Below are 276 nucleotides of genomic sequence, written 5' to 3'. Positions count from 1 at the left end.
CGGCAGACAACGAATTCTTGTTCCGCAGCGAGAACGGAGCCCTCAACATGTTCACCGTCGAGACGCAGTCCACGGAGGAATTGGTCAACAAGGATGTCATGGTAAGCGGACGGAGAGGCCCCAATGCGCCCGAAAGGTTACAAGTCCCTGTTTTAACACACAATAGGTCACCGCCTCCTTCGCCTCCGCCCGACCGCTCGCCACGGCCTTCGCCCCGGCGGACGCGCGGCGGAGGTGCGGGACGAGGCCTCTTGTGGGCGGGGAGCTTGGGCAATT

General features: G+C 62.3%; 1 protein-coding gene and 1 long non-coding RNA gene across 2 annotated transcripts in view; one reads left to right on the top strand and one right to left on the bottom strand.

Annotated features, from left to right (window-relative positions):
• The window catches only part of LOC119589268 (venom dipeptidyl peptidase 4-like), a gene marked incomplete in the record, with an annotated part of 98295 nt that overhangs the window by 92520 nt on the left and 5499 nt on the right, over window positions 1-276 (top strand). The window contains 1 exon segment of the mRNA XM_037937887.1: window positions 7-101. Coding sequence (XP_037793815.1) covers window positions 7-101 — 95 coding nt within the window.
• The window catches only part of LOC119589269, an 11272-nt gene that overhangs the window by 9111 nt on the left and 1885 nt on the right, over window positions 1-276 (bottom strand). The gene's annotated exons all lie outside the window — the stretch shown is intronic.

This window comes from Penaeus monodon, chromosome 25 (assembly GCF_015228065.2).
Source record: "Penaeus monodon isolate SGIC_2016 chromosome 25, NSTDA_Pmon_1, whole genome shotgun sequence".
NCBI classification, from domain to species: domain Eukaryota; kingdom Metazoa; phylum Arthropoda; class Malacostraca; order Decapoda; family Penaeidae; genus Penaeus; species Penaeus monodon.
This window is presented reverse-complemented; position numbering and strand designations above follow the sequence as displayed.